This window comes from Bombus vancouverensis, chromosome 2 (genome assembly GCF_051014615.1).
Source record: "Bombus vancouverensis nearcticus chromosome 2, iyBomVanc1_principal, whole genome shotgun sequence".
In the NCBI taxonomy this organism is placed as follows: domain Eukaryota; kingdom Metazoa; phylum Arthropoda; class Insecta; order Hymenoptera; family Apidae; genus Bombus; species Bombus vancouverensis.
The window spans coordinates 18244292-18265128 of record NC_134912.1 but is presented as its reverse complement, the minus strand read 5'-3'; the positions used below and the strand labels follow the sequence as shown (position 1 = coordinate 18265128).

Here is a 20837-nt window from a genome sequence, read left to right as displayed (position 1 = left end):
AATTCATAAATCCACCGAATAAAAAAATTTTATATACTTTAAATAATAAGATTGTTTTAAATATTGATACTTTATTACTTATGTTTTCTATTTATGAATGGCGAAAATCACATTGTTTAAATATGTATTTAACATATCAATTAAACATATGTATAAACTGTAGCTTAATACGCAATAGTATGTGTGTCGTTATATTCAAAGAAGGAGATTTTTATAAATAAAAAGATATCTGTCGATTGATATATAACAATATTTGAAAATGCTTAAAGAAGAGGCAATATTTTAAGTAAAATACAGAAACCAAAACTGAATATTGCAATAAAGTTGTGTAAATATTGTAATGAATTTGCACTGTAGAAGTATTACAAAATAATATTACAAAGTAAGTATGTTAATGACTGTATTTAATGACTGTAATTAATGACTGTTAATCCGTCATCATATATTACTTTCTAACGGTATCTATATCAATTTACTCGTTACCAATTGATTATTTCAATTTTATTTGTTTATTCATTTTTTATTAATAATGCATTATTTTATTTATTCATATTAATCTTTTCAAATTGTTTTGTCATTAAAGGTTAATAAATATATGTATATACATTCATGTTATGTTTACTTCTATAAATATCATTTGCAAATTATGACTTTTATCCTTTTTATACCTTTTATAAATTTATTGTATCTTGTAGAATTTATAATATGTAGAATATTTTACGCTCTAATACTATTTCAGTACATGTTCAAAATTTATCAATTTTCAATATTTCTATATTATTCACATGTAGAGTGAAAACATGTATATTTTACAATATTATTTTTTTCCAAGGTATATTATTAAAGCAGATTTGTGGAAAGCAATGTCTTTATTAATTGATGCAAAACCATCTGTCTTAAGCAGTAATGTAAGTGAAGATGTATTAAACAAAGACATTTTATGGAAAATAGAAAATGACCTTAGCATCGATGAAAAAATATCTATTTTATTTTTGATGATAACTGATTATCAACATAGCTTCAGAGAAATTTGTGATTTATTACAAAACTATAAAAATCACAAAGTTTATATACTTACAGAATTTATAAATAAACATCCTGAAAATTGGAAAAGTAAATTATTGGAATCTATATGTATTATACAAAATAGGCAAATTATACGAAAGTTGGGAATATCATTTGAAGATTTGGATTTATTGTATCTGCCAAAAAATGGATCATGTTCTAGATACTTAAATTTAATTGCAAAAAGTCTATATTTATTATGTGAAGCTCTTTCTGAAGATAAAATCAAATTATTAATGCAATATGTTAGAACTGATTTAACTGTATATGAAGAATATTTAAAAGATGTAGATTTTCTTGAATTACATATGTTATATTGGATGCAAGTAAATTATATTTCAATATATCCAGGTTTGTTTTTATCCATAAAAACTATTCTTTGTAATTTCATATAATTTCCTTGTTCACATAATATTTAATTATTTTAGATGGTAAGGTTAAACTTAAGAATTTGCTTAAACATTTAAAGATTTTCAAAGATTTAGAGCATATTTATGAAGATCTGAAAAAATATGAAAATCATCAAAATGTGTTAGATACACAGCGTACAAATTCTACTAATATATCTCAGATACAAACATTTTCCATGAGAGAAGAAGAATCTGTGTTGTCAGATGTGGAAGGAGAAGATATAAGAAAATTAAACAATGGCCTTTGTATTATTATAAGCCAAATGCGTTTTTCAGGTCAACAGGTATTGTATTAATAAACAATCATTTTTATCCCAATATAAATAAAATTATATAGGGTGTACCGAGAGTGTCTTACAACTACTGTAGCATTATTCTATAGCTCTGAATTGGTAAAGATTTGTTAAAAGGTCAATTTTGCAGCAACTTTTTGTAACAAATCTTCACTGATCCAGAGGTAGAGTCACACTGTGGTGGTTGTGACATTGTGCATATGCATAACACTTTTGTTTCAGTTTGAAACCAGATTTGGAACTGTAGCTGATCGTATGAAACTATCAGAAACATTCCAAAGATTTGGTTTTACCATTGAGGTGTTTAATGATTTAACCAAAGATGAAATACTGGCAACATTAGAAAATATTCCAAAAGACTTTGGTACTGATTATGATTGCATTTTTGTATGTATTTTAAGTCATGGTTGTAAAGGTAAAATGTAGTAAATTTTGCATCATAAGCATTATGTTGTATGAGTTATTAATCGTTAATGGTCATTAATTCTAGGTGGTATTATTAGTGCAGATGAAAAAGAAGTTAGCATTGAAGCAATTGAACATAAATTTTGTTGTATAAAATTAAAGGATGTTATTAAAGTAGTTATTATACAAGCTTGTCAGGGAAAGGTGACGGGTAACAAAAATTGTAATTTTATGCTATCAGGTTAAAACTTGAGATTGTGAAATCACAATAATTTTTAATTGCAGGACAAATAAATGATGATGTAAGTCATTTAGTTACAGATGGTCCTTTAAATTGTGAAGTTTCAAGTATTTTACCATACAAAAATTTCTGTATATTTATGTCAACTATGCAAGGTTTCATATCTGTTCGTCATAAAGAAGAAGGTAATATATAATTATCTCTATGTTATAGGTTAGAACTTGATATATTTATTAGGTGTATTATTCACACATCAGAAATTCATATTTTACAGGATCTTGGTTCATACAAGAATTTTGTAATATTTTACAAAATGGAGGAAATAAAATTACATTCCTGAAGGCTATTAGAAAAACAATTCAGTCGGTAATGAAGAAGAAAGGAAAATTAAATGGAACAAATTCCATTGCTCAATTACCTGAATTGAAAACATGCAGATTACTTATGGATTTTCAGTTACCAGATTACCGAGCAGATATATAAAAAAGGAAAGACAATATTATTGCCTTCAATGTACAAAACCAATAAAATAGAATAATAAAATAATATATTATATATATATCTTATAAAAAAAAAGAAAAAAAGACGTTTACTTAATAACCTAGTATCTTGCATAACCTAAAAAATTGTCGATATTTAGTTTGACTTGTTTCTTGTGTTTCTTTTTACACATGCATCGGTTAAAACCCGAATAATAAAAAAATAAATAATTTCAAAAATAGACATGAAACTAAAACCAGCAAAGACTCCTAAGAGACCACCAAATGTTGCTAAAACAAATATTAAATTTATATTATCATTAGTATTATTATTATTATATTTTTATTTAAATTCGCTTATTATTTTAATAAACAATTGATATTACCGAACAGATGACGCCAACTATAATGCATATCCCGTCGGAATTGAATAGACACTAGATCTCCAAAAAATATATGAATTATACTTTGATTTTTCCAGGTTTTACCTTCGCTACAACGAAAAATATGTGTTTGTAATTTATCTCATTCGTAATTATAAACATATAAATATTTTTGATTATTTTTTAATATTTAATAATAAAAGATAATATTATAATATATAATATTAATAATAAAAGATAGCTTGATAAACTATGGAGTTTGTTATTTTTGACTAAAATTAGAAAAATATATACATAATGCTAACTTTTATATATTTTTGCAGAAAATTTTTTATTATCCAATACTACTCTCAATTTATATGTACTAGTATTAAAAGCTTTCAATCAATTTCAATCAATATCTTATGTAATGTATATGTTTCAAGTATTTTGTAATAAATATACGAATATTTTTTGCTAAGAAATTCTTAAAATTACCTGGAATAAGTAGTGTAAGTCAGACCATCATAATAAACGCGTTTATCAAGATTTCCTGCTGAATTCTCCATGATATAACGATAAAAATTACAATCAGGTTTACAATTACAAGGTCTTTCTTTAGTATCCAATTCTACAAGCTGTAAAGTTTTGGGCGACATATCTGTTCCTGGCCAAGAGGTATCATACCAAACTAAAAATTCATTTCTATATATTCACTTGTTATAAGAATATTTTACACAGAGTATTATTATGCCATACTTTTTCCATATTCCTAGTTTCATAAATAAATCGCCAATAAAAAAGAAAGGCTGGAAAATTAATAATACTTGTGAATTACTTACATTTAAACGTTTCTAGGCATTCGACATCTCTTAAATTGCATACTCTGGTATCTGTAACAGAATATTATTTATCTTAAAGCTAACAGGTAGAAAAACGTGAAAGAATATTCCTAAATTTTGATTATTTTTTTTTATAGATAATTTTTGTTTTATTTCAGATCTAGTAATTATCAAAAGAAACGCTGCACTATAGAATATTTTGCAAGTTTACGAGATAAAACAAGTTGTATTTACAGCAAGCTAACCATTTTGCGGATAATAATATGGAATGCATCCACATTTTTTCTTAATTACAGTTGTTCGACAGTTCGTTAGACAATTTATGAATGAATATCTTGCGGGGACGAAATTTCTGTTCCAATCGTTACCAATCATTTTATTTGCTTCGTCATAAAATATGCATTCTCTCATGGTGGATTTTAGCTTTCTGATATCAAGGGTCGAATAAGTTTCTACAGGTTGGACAGTCAAAAACGAATATTCATGCTCGCTTATCAATTTACTCGGTGCATTATGATCAGGATAATCGTAAGGGTCGTGTAGCATGATCTGTAAAAATATAGTAGACGTTACAAGAATCGAAGATTAGATTGGGCAAAAGAGAACTCAAAGATTGTAACAAAAGAGTATAATTTTTAACAGTCTCTTTTCACAATCAGAAATTAATACGAAATATTACCTTTATTTCCGTAGATTCCATAATATCGGCATCATTATTTTCGACATCCAGATTAAGCAATATATTGAGTCCACTCTGATATCCACACGATGTCATTTTATGTGGTTTTATACTTTAAATTTAAAAGAGAAATGTAAAAATTTAAAAGAGAAAGAGAATAAAATTTATAATTTAAACAATAATATACGAAACAATGTACTAATATAGATACTTAAATCTAGATATATATATATATATATATATATATATACTTTGGATTTTCCATAATCGAATCGTAAGTAATATAATTAAAGCTGCAACATAATCCATCACGGCTGATACTTGATCGAAATATGGTACTGCAGTTTTCAATCTTCGATTTCCACTTACACGACTCCAACAAACTTTGACAATTTCGCGTAACCTGAAATTCAATCTCATTTACATCCAACGTGCTTTCTTTGGTGGCACTTTATTTAACAATCTCGAATAGCTTTGATTCGATAGATACGAATCTATGAAAGATATTTGCTAGCAAGTTTATTTTCTCTGTATTATGACGCTGTATGATGTTTCCTATAATTTTGTTACCTACCGAGTTCATGATCGTTGGTATTGAAAGCTTATTCATGTCAAAAATGTTCTGCAATCGCGAAAGATTATTTCGAACGCGTGATCCGTATATACCAGGATATAATAATTCGTTCAGTAATCTCATTTCTCGAGCTATAAATTCCTTCGACAGACTCGATGGAAATGTCCTGTAAAAACAATAGGAAAAAGCTATTGTACAATTTAAGTGGTTTGCTATATCTATACAGTATAAGCTAACACAAAATAGAAGATGATAAAAGAGCGGCAGTAATGAGTATAACGGAAGTTTACACGATAACGATTTTAATCAAATATCGACAACGAAATACAGGTGAAAATGCAAATGAAAGATCTACAAGTTACTGACTAAATCTTTACCATAAATATAATTGTGTGATATATCATCAATCGATCATCAAGAAACAAGGATTATCGTTAAATCACGATAAGAGATTCTATATAACGAGTAACAGGAAGTTTAATCGACGATTAAGAACGAAAGAGAAAAGAAAAATAAAATACTCACAAGTTGTCGGTGAATTTTTTTGTTAATTGAAGAGATACGGGATTCATATCGCATACCGTAACCGCTGGAAACGGATAATTCCATATTCCATGATGGGTCGTTTCGATGACCGAGAGAACTAAATGCTGCTCGTAATAATTCAGAGTAACTTTCAGCATTCCGATTGCAATGCACAGCGATGAGACCACCATTATTGCCCATGCGATTCTACCGAAATGAACGCGGAACGAATAGTATCGTGATTACATCGCGCTTCGATTTAATTGAAACAAAGGTGAAATTAAGTTCCATTAATGACATCTACTTATAATGTACCTATACACGGCTTAATCAGTAGGCTAAATGAATTTTGGAATTCGTATGTTAATGGTTTTTGAATCATATATTGATCGCTCTTTATTGCTTTTTGACACTCGAATAGCTTATCTGTAGTAGGTGTAGCAGGTACATGTATATACAGATGACTACAATTGAAGTGGCATAAAAGTAAATGAATTGTAAAATACGCATAAAATGTATATAACTATTTTTCGACTTCTTTTCGAAATTAACTTTGAACGATCGTAGAAATCAAAAGTTTGCTTGTTTCAGTGTTAATTACACTTTGTTTCTGTTCGTTCTCTTAACATTGATTTTAATTAGTTAATTCACTGAACCTATGTAGGTTGAATTTTATTTGACACTTAGTATTACTTAAATTACATAGTTTACATGTAAGTTACATAGTTTACAAGTAGTATACATAGTTGCATGTAAAATATTTTTTTCTTCCTACATTTTACTGTTATTACTTTGCTTTAGAATATCGTTATATTATATCTATGTGATATTTAACGAATCGATAAAATAATGGTTTTACTCACCTTTCTATCGTAGATCGTTGAGGTTCGCAAATATATTTGCAACCATGAAGTCCCGTTTCGTGGCAAAACTCCGAGACATGTGTTTTTATGGTGTAACAAAATTTTCGTACGACCTTTTTCAAGATATTGCCACAACTTTGCTTTCGTACGCGTCTCATGTTTCTAAATTAACAACGGGCTAACGTTTCCATCAATTTTAAGACTGCTAATATTGCACGAACTTGTTTTCTCAATCTAATTTATTTGTTTTAAATTATTAGTGTTTCCCACTGGTGGTTGTCGAGAAGTTCGATTAAAAGTTGCGATCAAATAATCCGTAATTGCGAAAACTGTCGAAAGATACTCTGGTTAGAAGATCAATTACATGAATTGATTACATAAATTCAACCATTAATAATTATTCGCACGTGTAATAAATTTCTTGAGTTTCAGACGTCTTCTTCGGTTTCAATGACCATCAATGATTTTACCTACGTAGCGTTGAAGGCACGACTATCGAATGAAAGGTAGTTGTATGCCAGTTCCGATGCTTTATTTACGAATACACGACGCGCTGCATGCGATGTCGTATAAAAAATTCATTTCATTTTTTCACTGATCATTCTCTGATAAATCCAGATGCGAGATACGGATTTCCTGGCCTCTGGTTACAAACGATTTTTAACTGCGTGCAATAGTAAATTATTGATCACATGCAACGCTAACTTAACCTAACTCGAACACGTGCGACATTTAAGCAGGAGAGTTCATAGAAATAATCGCAGGTATAAAAGAATTTTTTAGTCTAAAACGAAGAAAAGTAGATCGATATTTTTGCAACAGTCTCAAAACAATTAGTTTGTTATTTTACATTTTAAGCGATTCTCTCTATACGTGCATAGATATTATTAAATTAAGTTCTTGGATATTAATTAATTACTAAATCGAGTAACAACACACGAATGTTATAGTAAAGTATTCTTTATTTATTTATTTATTCTTAATCCCTGCTTTGTGCCTTAGGATGGCTCCTGATTTACATTCTACTTGTTTACAATATATGCTTAACCATATTTATACTATAATCATAACTAACAATCTTTCTTATTATTACCTTTCTTATTAAAATATCAACCTACTGCTAAACACCTAGTGTCCTATTGTTATTCATATTATCGTCCCTAACTCTACTATGTACTACTCCATTACAGCTTAGTTTTTCGTACATCGTTGCAATTTATATTTAACTTCTATTGGTGTAAAATGTAAATTAAAAGAACGATGGTATATCTTTCAGACGAAACAACATCGATGCCGCGACTGTTAGAATTTGACGGATGTTCTCTGGCGAGGGCGATTTCCAGCTGATTTTATCTCTTTTGTCTCTCGCGGATCTCCGCCGCGAAATTTCTCTCGTAAGCCCGAACTGGTGGTCCGAGCGGCGAAAATTCCTGTTCTTTTTTATATTCCAACCACTTGTCCGATGTGCTCCTGCAAAATGAAAGCGTGTTATTTGCCGCGAATAGTGGCGACACTCGATTCTTCGGCCAGGGTGAAGGATATTGGAAACGAAATGCCCCAGCTTGTTCGTCGCGCGCCTCGTCGCATCGGCACGAGTGTACTACTCGAGGCCAGCAGCGGATGGAGAAGTCCGCGGCCGAGTAGTCGGCCGAGTGACTCGATTCTTCGGATATTAAACTCTGAAGATGCCGCACTTCGCCGCGGCATCTGACTCAGCGAGTGTCATTAATAACTTGGAGAAGATAGATAAAGTGCTAAACACCGTGAGCTGTGTGCTCGAGCACACGTCATTACCCTGACTACCGAACAACTCGATTAAAGGGTTCCTAAATGCACCGACCTTGTCGAGGTCGCTACTCACCGCCAGCTTTTCAAAGGCAACTTTTTCAACTCTCCGTGGAGTCTTCTCCCGCTGATCGAATATCCTCGATAAAGGAGCGACGATTTTTTTCCATTAAATATAGTAATCGCGTGTAATTTTACATCACGCGGAAAGATTCATAGCTACGGATTATTCGTTCTCATTTTCTTCTATTCATTCAGACTTTTAATTCTTTTTTTGTTCAAATTTCTCTTAGAAATCAGACTGTTTTTTTTTTCAAGTAGAATAACAGATTGTATTAATATTATTCTAGTAATAGATACAGAAAACACAAACAATTTGATTTATTTAAATTGTACAGGTTAGAAGGTGAAATTTTTGTTTGAAATATCTCTTTGTCAACGTAGAACGAAATTCTAACATTTTTTAGACACAGTTATGTGAGATATTGTGCGTTGTACTCGTCATATACATTTATAATTTCAATTCAATTTTTAATTAAATTTATCTCTCCGTTGTTCGTAATTACCAATAATTTCAACGAAATAAATTAATATCCTTTTGCCGAGAGTTAAGACATTAAGATACGATTGCTTTCAAGGATAAAAATTCCACGCTTCACCGAAGCAGTACAATTTGCAACCTGCTGATCTGCATAATATCTTTATCTCTGTAAAGAAATCGGAAATTTAGTAACCTGTACGTTCCAGTCCCGTGCTATGATATATGTATGCCCAGTATATCGATATAATCCAATATTAGGGTGATTTCGCGGCACCCTAGCTCGAATGGCGAAGAACTTTCGTCTCGCGGAGGGCAAATGTTTTAAATCGATGGGCAAAGACAGGAGGGAAGGAAGCTGGTATTTGGCACCATCCTCCGGGTCATTTCTTGCCGCTTAAACGCTTTGACGGCTGAAATGGGAAAACTTAGCAAAGAGCAATTTTAGAAGCAACGCGTTGCTTGTGTATCAACTCCTACGATTAAATAAACGAAAGTGTTAATTCCAAATGATACTTCAAAGGTATAATAAAAGTTGAGCATCAACGTGTTGAGCATTTAATACGTTGCATGTATCTATCCATAACACGCTGTTACATCTAACTACGATATTATTGAAGTTAAATTTTTATCACTGGGAATATTAAGTACGTGTTTATGGTCATATCAAATATTTTTCAATCCACGTACTGTAAAATAGCGAAGAAAAAAAGAGATATTTTCAAAACTTTGTCCGTTAAATATCAATTGAATTTTATTTGAAATACGTATCTTATTTATTAATTATCAGATGGAGAAAGAATAGATCGAAAGGTGATCGATTTGTAGAATACCTGGCATAACATAATTGAACTTAATTATATGAATTTAATTAGTTAGAAGCCTCGTAACTCAATCACAATGAAAATAGATATAAGAGACAATTTGAGCATATAACGTAGGATTTTCTCATAGTATTTATAGCATTTGTATTTGTCAATGTTTTAAATGAACGATTAATGCGTTTTCAAAATATAGAGAAATCGAACGAAGAAATTGAAATTTTCCTTTTAATATGGAAAGATTAATATATAGATACATATATCGACGTTTAAGTAGCGGATTAATTAACGCGATATCGATATTACTATTATTAGCGATAATTAAGCAACAAATAACAGCAAATGAAACATAAGTTTAACGCGTGTTCGATGCGTTAGGGTGCCAAGATTTCTCGATGTGTACGTGTAGTATGGTAATTTTAATTATGAGATAGTTCACTGCGATGTCGGTTCCGCGCAGAGAAAATTACTGCACGTGGAAGGGGTGAATCCGGTGGATGGGGTAACAATGTATTATGTGTTCCCCTGTCAACCCCTCACGTTAACCACAAACCCCTTCTATTCACCCCCAACAATTCGTTAACTGCTATCGAATTGACTTTAACCGCCGTAAGTTGAAAGTGCAACCCCGTTACCTTTAACAAAAGTTTACAATCACCTCGACCAGACGCGAGCAATCGTATTTCGTTCCTTTGATTGGTAAAAAAAAAAATCTACATGATAAATAACAGGATAATATAACAATTTTTGGCTTAAATTAAAAACAGATTTTATCATTTTTCAGAGGACAGGAAATAGTTAAACGAAGCTCTACGAAACATTTTCAAATGAAAAATCAAAATAATTAAAGATCGCAAAATCTTTCGAATGATCGAGAACTTTAAGATGTTGTTAGATAAATTATGAATGAAATTTCGACGTAGTAAATACACGGAAGTAAGATAAAATTAAATTAGATTAAAGATTACTGTAATAATGCAAGAGAATGGTATTAAAACAAACATTGGCTATGTATCGTTTTATTTAAGCTCACAAACGAATCATAGTTTCGTCATATGAATTGAAGATATACAGGGTCGTACAAGCGGAAAGGGGGTGATTCTATGCGAAAAAAGAAGTCGAAAATATAGAATAAAAATTTTTCGTTCGAGGCTTTGTTTTCGAGAAAATCGACTTTGAATTTTCGCTCGGTACGCGTGCACTTTATCACGTCTCGTTATAACGGATCTCACTGTAGATTTTAAAAAAAATTAAAAAAAAAACAAATGAAGAAGAAATTTTTATTCTATATTTTCGACTTCTTTTTTCGCGTAGAATCACCCCCTTTCCGCTTGTACCACCAGTTACCAACCACCCTGTATAAGAAGCGTAATTCATGAAATAGGAATGCACCACTCAACATATTCTTATATCAATTAATTTAATCAATAAATAAGATACTATAAAGTAGCCTATCTCTAAAGTATTATAATCTCTTATGTATTAGCTTGTACTGGTACAGTTACACTTAAGAAGCGCACACTATAATCTATAAATATTACTTTCACAGCAATAGAGCAAACTTATATTTGCAGTAATCGAACGAGTTTATATTCTCTGGCTTAAAATTGTTTAAGAGATATTATATCAGCCAGGTATCGTGAAACTTCCACCAAGTTAAGCGAAATCGAAGTGGTTCCTATCGTGGTATATGTTCAAAAGTAGCAATAAACTTACCCGCGTGGGAGGGTTTCAAGGATGAATTGTTTAAAACTACCCTGTCGCGTGTGAGCTCTCGTTGTCGAGAATGAAATGAAAAGAGGTTATAGATATGAAGAGTTCTGGGGGATTTGTAGCCATCTTCTATACGGCATCTGTATTATACAACCGATAGGAAGGGAGCAACGTATTTCGCGGAACATTGAGCCCCATGGACTTTAAAATACATCCGAAACCGAATCTGTCTCTCTTTCTGTGTACTCTGAAAATTTCTCCCCTCCCCCTCCCCCCATCTATACACTCGCTGCGCTATCTGTTTTCTGATCGTATAATGTTACCCTTGCGTTGCAATTTTTATAACATTTTCTGTTTATGGAAAATAATTTAATATATCGTAAATTATGAAGAAACAATATTTTACAGGGAACTGAGATAATGTATAAATAATTAAACAAAGATAATCACGTTATTGTACGAAAAGTTTTGATGAACAGCGAAATATAGTCGACAAAATTTTATAATACGATCGACATAAATGTTTAATCGACAAAAGTGTTAGGAACATTTGGATAAGCTTTAAGGAGTAAAATTTTGGCTGTGAATCTCTCAGAAGCTAAACTGATCGATTCAATTTTTTATAAATTTCCTAATTTCGTTATGCATATATAATTTCGTTATGTTATTTCTGCAAGTTCATTTATAGCAAATTCGAAGGAAAATATTAAGGAATATTTGTAACGTATTACCATCTTAAGAATCGCACAATACTCTTTTAAACGTGCCTTACGAACTACGTTAGAAAAACATACCTCTCTGATTTTTTCTCGAAAAGAAGAAAAGGAGCAAGCAACGATACTGGCAGCATATTTTGGAAAATAATTTATGTTCGAATAATTAATCATTCTAAAATTGAAAATACCAAGAAAGCTTCGTCGCTGAATTATTTCAGAAGGAATATCGATAAAGTAAGGCTCGTCGAATCCGAACGCACTGATAACGTTAACGAAACTTAAAGAGGTATAAAAATACTTCCGAACATTTTTGATTTGATATGTCAATTAAGATAGCGAGTCTTATCTGTCGCTATGTGCCTTGTGCGCTCAGCGCACGAGAATGCGTAACAGAAGGGAAGCACATAGAGGGTAATACATAGAACACATACATAGGGGTTTGCACGCCGGGAGAACTTTATGGGGGCTTCGAGTATATTTCCTGATTGAGCGGACTAATCCACGCAAAGGAGGTTTTATCGTCGAGGTATACGTAATCGAAGGGGGTCTCGTCTCCATGCGAATGTCGCGTGGATAAGTAATGTCAGAATCAAGAAGTTCCATGAAAAAATTATTTAATTACGTGCATCGAACATTTTTTGATATTTATGTCACATAGAAAAATATACCTGTACCTTGCCATACATAAATCGTAGCTATGCATCTAACATCAAATACAGATTATTATTTTTCTTTCAATCAAACTCGATCGTAAAATATTTTGTTAAAGAATTACCCTCGACCAATTATCGTCCTAATGCCACGTATACGCCTGAATAAAGCATCACTTTCAACAAAGTTCGTCTTAGCGGCAGATCGAGAGACGCTCAGTTCGAACTCTGACGAACTTTCCCTCTGATCGAAGTTTCGATGGTTACCATCGAAATGGACAATAACGAGAGAAGTCTGAAATCCCGTAGAGTGTTTATGCAGGACCATTTCCAAGTCTTCTCCCTATCCGTTTCGCCGCAACTATACTATCGCGGGCACAATAAAAATAGACCTCCCGTATAGGTTAGCCCGCTTACTATCAGGCCGCAAGTTACGATTAAAAGAGCGAGTCGCAGACCCGCCCAGGCCGTGTCTCGAATTCTCAGTTTCTAGGAAGACTTGCAGGGGATTCGATAGGAGTGCCAGAGGGGCCAAAAGGCCAAGCTCTCTGGAGGACTAGCCTTTACCCCACGCGGGTTTATGCTTATCGTAAACATCGCCGCAGACAAATCTCGTGGCAACCCGGTTCAATGGATGGGAATTCGTGTGACGGTAGCGCAGAAAAACGCCGATATAATGCGACGAAATTGTAAATACGAACTGGGGATGCCTCGACGAGAACCGATGAATACGTCCGCGATCTCCGTGATTCTCTCTGGTTGCATGTACCTTTAGAAGATACCGAGTACTGCGCATACGGTGTTTTACGAATGTGCGTGGAATAACGCAAGAGATCAGGCTAAAAATCGACAATGGTAGATCAAAGTTGTCGCATAATGATGTTCCACTAACGTATTACGATGATACCAACGAGAGAGGAGATTGCAATTTTGTACGTGTACATATACAAAATCATAATTTGCGTGGTAATTATACGTATGTATAAAATTATAACGTAATTACGTGGAAATGTTGCCACTGTAACGACCGTTTCGGCTAGTTTCGGCCGCAACTTTCACATCAAGAATTAATAAAATATGATTTTTACTGTGTTTGTAGGAAAATTTAAGGAAGGTGCTGTAAGACAGGGCGAAAGTTCATTTCTCTGGTTATTACATCTAATAGTTATGAAATAATTCGAAATAAACGTCCTTCTCTCATACGAAGACGAAGTTATCCGAGTATCCAAATAGCATCATCGTTAGTTCATGATTAGATAGTCAAGATTCTACTATACAGAGTGCCCAAAAATAAATGGGGAATATTTTGGAGACGACTTCGGCACGTCTAAGCAATAAAAAGATGCTCGTACGAACATGTGTGTACTATTTGATTTCGAATATAAGCTGTAAACGGCTTTAACGTTAATCTCGTCAGGCCCGGTCAGATGAGATGGTTTCAAAATTTAATTCAAAATTGTCCATTCATTGTTACTTCTTTCGTTCCTCCAGCTTTGCGTAAATTCTTGTATTTTCTCGATTTCTCAATTTTTCTCAATATAAGAGTTTACATAAAGTTAGACGAACGAAATAAATAACGATGAATATACAATTTTCAATTAAATTTCTGGCTGGGCCTGGTAAGATTAATGTTAGAACGACTATGCTATTCTCTCCATATGCCCAGACGTTGCTCGGATTTCCCGGAAACCTTGTCCAATTCTCAACACCCTTAATGAACGAACGAATTATGTATCGCGATACAAAATTCGTTGCAACACGAAAACAAAGTCCAATCGGATGTTCGTTTATATTTGTAACTTTTAATAAATAGTAATTGCTTTGATGCGTCCAGGTAGCTGCCACATATTTACCACTTATTCCGCGACACCCTGTATATATTCTGATTCTGAGAACATTTTGAGTACCCGACTAAGGCTAATTCCTCTAACACCACTTTGCATGTAGACCAGAGGCGAAACTGGCAGCAGAGTACGCGCGAACTCTGATCTTCTCCAATAAAAACGGCAAGAGGGTGTTGGCTATGCGGTCAGTCTGGCCACTGGTTAATGTGTAGACATTTTCTGTTCACGGCTGTATCAGGCCGAAGAATGAATATTCATCAGTAAACACCGGCAGCGGTTTGCAAAGGGTTCGCGAGAGGGTTGTACGCGGAGATAGAGAAGGGAGAACAAGGTGGTTCACGGTGGTTTGGACAGTACCGGGGGAGATCTGCCGTGACTTGTGCAGATATAAACGTGGCTCCGGTTGAGAGGGACATTGTTTACGATATTACATCTGTAATACCGGTCAAGTGGCCAGCGTCCAGTGGTGTTCCGTAATCTCTTCTGTGCCAGGACTTTGTTCCTGACCAGATACAGCACGTCGGGCTGCTCCAGCCCTGGTAATGACGGTGGTCTCGTAAGTGCATTAAGGATAGCATGCTGGTTTAACACGTTTCTCAAGTATCTGCTGCAGTATGCACGTATCCTTGTTGCCTATGCAGCGTTACGCTGCGCTCGGATGTTATATTTTGATCGTTATCAAAAGTTGGGAATAAAATATGTAGCGTTAGTCACGATGTGATATGTTTCACGATGACATTCGTGCATGAATTATGAATAAATGGCTTTCGCGAAATTGTTTAAGAGACGAAGATGATGACTCGAATAGCGATATGGATATATGTTGGAATAGATTGAAACGGATGATAAACTCATCGAGTTTGTCTCGTTTCAGTTATAATATGCTGTCTCTTTTCTCTTAATCTTTTAAACTATATATGCTCAGGTTAATCGTAAACGTTCCCTGGTATTAGTCGTCCAAACTTGGAAATTCATCTTCTAAATAGCAATTGATATGTACAGGTAGTAGAATAAAACACAGTACTATATTGAATTGCAGGATTCTAAAGAATAAGGGCGTTTCTGATGAAATTATTTTTTGAGATATTCAGGTTCAAAGTTTCATTTCGTTAATAAGACAGTAATACCGATGGAATATTTTTCCAAACAAAGTTGAGTAAAGTTTATTGTCAGCGAAAAATGAAATGACGACAAAGTACACATTAATTTTAATCTGAATAAAAAACGGCGTGATATTAAAAAAAAGAAAAAAAAAACGATTCTGGACGCCTTTCCTCGCCAAATTTTTTGTTTCTTCTATCCAATTATCGCGATATATAGTTGTCAATTTATCGACACACGGTCAGGTTTATAGATTCTAAAAATGAAACGAGAGGAAAAGGGACATTTTTCGAGAAACGTCCTAAGAACCCTTCGATTTATAATTGCTATTAATGTACCGTAATATTTGTTATCCTATAAAAAGAGATTAAAAACGGTTGAAGCTTCGAAGCTTTTACTGGATATAGGTCATCAATGAATAACATTAGCCGTAATCGGAATTCCTAAATTCGGTTTTTACCGTAACCCGCAATTTACTGTTAATTAATACAGTGATTTTACCGATACCAACTGTCCGCCGCAGAAGTCGCTGGCCGAAGGACAAACATCGCCGTAGCTGGGGAGGACGATGTTTTGATTCTGGCTGTTATAGAGAAGACATATATCACTGGTCCACCCCATTGCTATAGATGCCAGTAGTTAGGGTGGCGAGCTGGGCCCGAATGGACACGAGGCGATTTATTGCCACATTCGATATATATGATTATTTAAATCTTTCCCAGTTGTCGCAGTCATTCGGCATTTTCGTGCGTCGTGTGCTGCGAATTTTTCAGTTTAAGTCGTTTTTAGAAAATATTCTCGAATCGTATTCAACATCGATCTTTCTACGATAGATAATTTACCAGAAAGATGAGTAGTAAAAGAAATTGTAATGTTTGAATATATTTTCAATAAATGTTGATATGTAATCAAAGATTGACTATTTTCTCCAAGTCGATGTACCTTTTAAAACAATTGAGACGTTGAAACATGAAATGTGAAAATTTCTACATTATTTAGTTAATATTATTCGGATTACATATTATTTGAAATATTTGCATTTCATTTGTTGAGGGTTACGATGTAATTATTTTATTTCATTTGAGAGGCCAATTGATATCTTTCTTTGTTAAAGCATCGAAAATAAGTGTTTTGTGATGTAAAAAGAGGTAAGTTATCGTATTATTTATGCGAATCTACGAGACTTCGATATGATGGGTATTATAGATATTTTCGTTAATTGAAAATCATTAACTTTAATTACGCGAGATATAGAGTTCTGTTATCCTTAATCTTCCCTGACTAAATTAAAAAAATGTCTCGATGGTTGAACTGGACTCGAACGATTTAATTTCTAATTTTTATCTTACAAGTTACGTAGAACGACGAAATATATTTTGACGCGTAAATTCGCAGCCTGAAAAGCAGAAACAGCCTGGCTGGGAAGTCCGGCAACACGTTTCCGTTATGGAGATTGGTTTTGCTGACGGAATACAAAGCGTGTGTCTTGTGCAGGCTGTAATGGCAAAAGTACGGACATGATCTTAAACCGCGTATATTTCGAATAGATCCGTCACGAGTTTATTGAGATTGACACTTGCCTTTAACTTCGACGTGTTGGAGGATCTTAAAATTGAAGTATTGCCGAATATTATTTGCATTCGACCCGTACGATGTCTCGAATAAGATGGAACTTTGCGAGAAACCGCTAATATTATTAAATTCTTTCGGTATTTAAAAATAGAATATGACGAAAATTATATGCCAAAAATATACAGTTTTATATGTATCTACGTAAATACGCAATTACACGTAACTATTTATTTTCATATTTATTTTTTAATCTCCATGAATACGTAAGTATAAATTTCACATTAATTCGTTGCAATGTAAATTGAACCGTTTAAAAGTGAACAACAACCAGAACTAGAAAATACGCAATTACACGTAACTATTTATTTTCATATTTATTTTTTAATCTCTATGAATACGTAAGTATAAATTTCACATTAATTCGTTGCAATGTAAACTGAACCGTTTAACAGTGAACGACAACTAGAACTAGAAAATGCGCAATTACACGTATCAATTTATTTTCATATTTATTTTTTAATCTCCATGAATACGTAAGTATGAGTTTCACATTAATTCGTTGCAATGTAAATTGAACCGTTTAACAGTGAACGACAACTAGAACTAGAAAATACGCAATTACACGTATCTATTTATTTTCATATTTATTTTTTAATCTCCATGAATACGTAAGTATAAGTTTCACATTAATTCGTTGCAATGTAAATTGACCCGTTTAACAGTGAACGACAACAACAATGAACTAGAAAATGAACTAGAAAATGAACTAGAAAATAATCGCCTCTTTATTCGCAAGGTTCATCGTGTCTGTGGTATCGGATATACAAAAAGTCTCAACCTTTTGTGTCTCTTATCAGCTTCTATTCTAAAGAAGATTAAAATCACTTCGACACTTTCTCTGGCTGTCCAAGGTTGCAAGGAGGGTGTGAGAGTTACGATGCAGAAAAGAACCGCGACGAATTCAGAGTTCACGGCGAATACGAAGGCAGATCGATAGGTTGTCTAAGACCGTGTCTGACAGGAAAGTCGAAATCTGTCGGTGGCAGAAATATTCGAAGCGCACGGCGTATTTCACGCCTAATTTCTCGCAAATTCCGTGCTGAATATTCTTCGTTCTCAATCTCATGCGGGCCACGTGCCATTCATCTTTTAGCAGCCCTAGCCGCTTGAATTCTCAGCATCGAACCGCGTTTTGAGTTCCTTAATATCTTATTTCCTCCTTTTTCATCGATGGTTTTCTTTTCTTTCTAGAAAATAATCTTTCCTCTTAAAGCGATGTATTAGAAACTGTCGAATATTAATTCCTTCCAAACTTCTTAACGCTTTCTTAAACATTTTGTCCAACACGGTACTTATTTCTTCTTTTTTTAAGTAATACCTACGGTTTTGTGACCTATTTTAGCGATTATAATATAAAATACAATGTAATATTGTTGATAATTATAGAATGTCGCACGAACAACTAACTTTTGAAATTTAATCACAATGACAAGAATAGATCGACTTTATCGCAGGTAAACGGCACTTTTACAGACGAAACACTCGTCGAATCTATCTTAAATGATGTACAGTCTATAGTGACTTTGAAAAATTTACGTGTCAGAGATCATCGAACTCGTATTGCAGTGGTTATACCACTTACACGCTCGGTATATCATCACTGTACGATTCCGAGCGAGAAGAAATAAAAATAATCTTGAAGTTCCAAAGAACGTTCGTAGCTGGAGCTAGATAAAGAATCCTATGCTCATCGTAAAATATCTTCTTCCAAAAAGAACGACCTGTTCGTCGAACGCATCTTTTAAAAAAGATTTTTAAAAATCTTTTAAAATTAAAAACCATAGTTCCGACGATATTCTCGTATCTCGCGTTGATCGACTTTTTTCAGGACCAGAATTTCATTTCACATCGCGAGAAACATTATTTTTTATTAACTACAAATAATAGAAACACGTTTCTTCTGATAATTTCGTGGAAATGAAACGATTTGCGCTAGTTTTGCCTGAAACAAATACATCTCCCGTTGTGTACGCTTCATACGGTTGGCAAAAATTAAAATCAGTTAAAACCAACTACTCTGTACGTTGAAGCTCCTTACAAATTACTATATCCGTGTCGTTCGACGATATACACGACGATTACATCATCGAACAACTTGCTATTTCAAACGAAAAGCTATCGTCCAGTAAGAACGTAGCGCGAACAAATATCACGTACCACGAGTATTCGTATCTGTACATAAACATAAAAGAATGTCTGATCCGATGGCTATCGTTTGTACGGTCATTAACATGAGCAACGAAAGGCACTCGGCGCGGAGATATTTCGGTCAGGACGTGCGTTGTACTCGGTGTCGTCGGTTCACCCCATATTTCTTTCGAAGCTGGCCTACCCCTACCGTATACCTCCTGCCTACACGCACGCACACCAGTCTAGAAATTCATTAGGGGTATCTGATATTTCTGGTGGGTGCTTCGCGCCGGAATAAATCATACGCGTGGCCCAACGGAAGCGTTTTGCCGGTACGCCGAGCTTCTTCCTCGGTGCATGCGCGATCTATCCGTTTTATCTCCTCTGTGCGAAAGAAGGGAATGAGCCTGGCCAATCACCACCGTGGATAGACGAAGAGACAGGAAAAAGAATCGGCATAGATACAGTGGCTAGAAAAAATATTTGAACGTGCCCTCGTTTTCTAATGAGGTGTTTTTTTTTTTTTTTTATCAGGTTCTATTCAGGTTCGTTTCATTATTATTTCATTATACTGTTTTATGGAAGAACGAAGCGTTCTTAATTAATTGGTCATAGTTTCTCTTTCCGGAACTAGAAGCAGTGGATCGTACTAACTTAGTATCTTAATATGTGGCAAAAATTCGCGATTCACGAACTTTTCGAACTTTCGACGAGTACGTTACGTGTGTGCCGTGAGACACGTGGAGATTTCATTGACACATCGGTGAATTGCGAAACAAATCCTCGTCCGATTCTGTTGGATTCTTCGTTGCGGTATAACACGCTCTAAATATGCGCGCTAAATACATACTCACACTAAATACATACACTACACGCATACTAACTACCTGCTACCTCCTGGCAGTGTACCTTGGATTATTCTAAATGCTGGCGGGATGCTTGTTGTTGAAACGTCAGTAAAACGGTGACAAGAAATCGTACACCAAGTTTCTAGTAGTCATAGTAACGGAGCAGGCTTCGATCTTTAAATCCGCGATGGTTTTAGTCTTGAATAAAATTTCGTAATTTCCGTAGAAACGTTTAAATTTGTAAAATGTTAAAGGAGAAAAAGCAGCTTCGCTTTATATGGTGCTATATGATGTGAAAACATCATTGAAAAAAATGAGCTC

The 20837-nt window shown here is 33.7% G+C and overlaps 3 protein-coding genes across 4 annotated transcripts in view; 1 reads left to right on the top strand and 2 right to left on the bottom strand.

Moving 5' to 3' along the window:
- The first annotated feature begins 84 nt into the window (after window positions 1–84).
- Dredd (Caspase-8 Dredd) lies at window positions 85–2897 on the top strand. Of its 2 annotated transcripts, none has more exons than XM_033350705.2 (7): window positions 85–382; window positions 833–1416; window positions 1494–1759; window positions 1991–2183; window positions 2259–2384; window positions 2459–2599; window positions 2689–2897. In XM_033350705.2, exons 2-7 carry the CDS (start codon window positions 864–866, stop codon window positions 2895–2897), a joined length of 1488 nt encoding a protein of 495 aa, XP_033206596.2. In that variant the 5' UTR covers window positions 85–382; window positions 833–863. The 2 variants fall into 2 exon arrangements, with proteins under 2 accessions (XP_033206596.2, XP_076481296.1); XM_076625181.1 differs by lacking the exon at window positions 85–382 and adding an exon at window positions 442–458.
- On the bottom strand, window positions 2626–7049 carry LOC117166606 (sodium channel protein Nach). Its single transcript, XM_033350707.2, has 10 exons — window positions 6739–7049; window positions 5876–6082; window positions 5351–5516; window positions 5028–5179; window positions 4777–4888; window positions 4343–4646; window positions 4098–4148; window positions 3754–3946; window positions 3280–3386; window positions 2626–3184 (listed from the first exon to the last, which is right to left on the bottom strand). Exons 1-10 carry the CDS (start codon window positions 6894–6896, stop codon window positions 3051–3053), a joined length of 1584 nt encoding a protein of 527 aa, XP_033206598.2. The 5' UTR covers window positions 6897–7049; the 3' UTR covers window positions 2626–3050.
- A 680-nt stretch (window positions 7050–7729) lies between these two features.
- tj (Maf family bZIP transcription factor traffic jam) overlaps window positions 7730–20837 on the bottom strand; it is a 78792-nt gene continuing 65684 nt past the window's right edge. The window contains exon 5 of the mRNA XM_076626588.1: window positions 7730–8208. The gene's annotated coding sequence lies outside the window, so the exon portion shown is untranslated. The remainder of the gene's footprint in view (window positions 8209–20837) is intronic.